Consider the following 1,179-nt stretch of genomic DNA (forward strand, 5'->3'; position numbering starts at 1 on the left):
GATTGGGTTAGGGGTTAAACAACAATAAATATACCAGGACTGATTCAATAAAAAAATAAAATGACCCCCTACAAACCCCATAAAGTTAAAGGAGCACTCCGTCGGTTACGGCGACAAGGGTCCCAGCTGATACGATCAACGGAACAGCCTGCTCATGAAATTAATGTGTAAGTGACTGAGCAATCCACAGACACGTGTACCCCTAATGAAGTTCTCAGGGAGACTCAGCGTGACACATAGCATGACAAGGCCGGCCCTTTGAAATACAGGTACAACTCATCTTTGCCAGCTGAGTGGACTGGAGCAACGTGAAATAAAGTGTCTTGCTCAAGGACACAACGCGTCCCCGGGAATTGAACTCATGACCTTACAATCTTGAGCCGAATGTCCTAACCACTAAGCCATGCACCTTCACCCATAAAGTTAGGCCCCATCTCATTCAGCAAAAGAAGAATTATATTACCAGCTCTTGCTTTCTCTAATTTTTCTTCAATTTCTTGCATTTCTTGTAAGATTTCTGTATGTTTTTCTGACTGAAATTGTTCAGAAAAGAAATTGGATCAATAAACATATACAAACATACATACAATGCGTATAATCATAAAAGAAAAAACATAAATATATATACAGAGTATTTCTTGTATTCTTTTATTCTTTTACTTGTTTCAGTCATTTGACTGTGGCCATGCTGCAGCACTGCATTTAGATGAGAAAATCGACCACAAGACTTATTCTTTGTAAGCCTCATACTTACTGAACTGCTAAGTTATGGGGATACAAACACACCAACATGGGTTGTCAAGTGATGGTGGGAGGATAGATACAGAAACACAAACATATGCATAATGTCAATGTGAAAAAATGTCAATGTGAATACCCGTCAGAGTGTAAGTATCTTGAGAGAAAAGCTGAACATTAGAAGCATCAGTTGTGGCGTGCAAGAGAGACGATTGCGCTGGTATGGACATGTGGTGAGAATGGATGAGGATAGCTGCGTGAAAAAGTGCCACACCCTAACAGTTGAGGGAACCCGTGGAAGAGGTAGGCCCAGGAAGACCTGGGCTGAGGTGGTGAGGCAAGACCTTCGTACATTGGGCCTCACCGAGGCGATGACTACTGACCGAGACCTTTGGAAATGTGCTGTGCGTGAGAAGACCCGGCAAGCCAAGTAAGATCGTT

At 42.4% G+C, this 1,179-nt stretch overlaps 1 protein-coding gene across 1 annotated transcript in view; it reads right to left on the minus strand.

Annotated features, from left to right (window-relative positions):
- Nucleotides 1-1,179, minus strand: part of LOC106876109 (kanadaptin) — a 26,172-nt gene that overhangs the window by 920 nt on the left and 24,073 nt on the right. Inside the window, exon 7 of the mRNA XM_014924518.2 lies at nt 464-533. Coding sequence (XP_014780004.1) covers nt 464-533 — 70 coding nt within the window. The remainder of the gene's footprint in view (nt 1-463; nt 534-1,179) is intronic.

This window comes from Octopus bimaculoides, chromosome 25, assembly GCF_001194135.2.
Source record: "Octopus bimaculoides isolate UCB-OBI-ISO-001 chromosome 25, ASM119413v2, whole genome shotgun sequence".
Taxonomy (NCBI): Eukaryota; Metazoa; Mollusca; class Cephalopoda; order Octopoda; family Octopodidae; genus Octopus; species Octopus bimaculoides.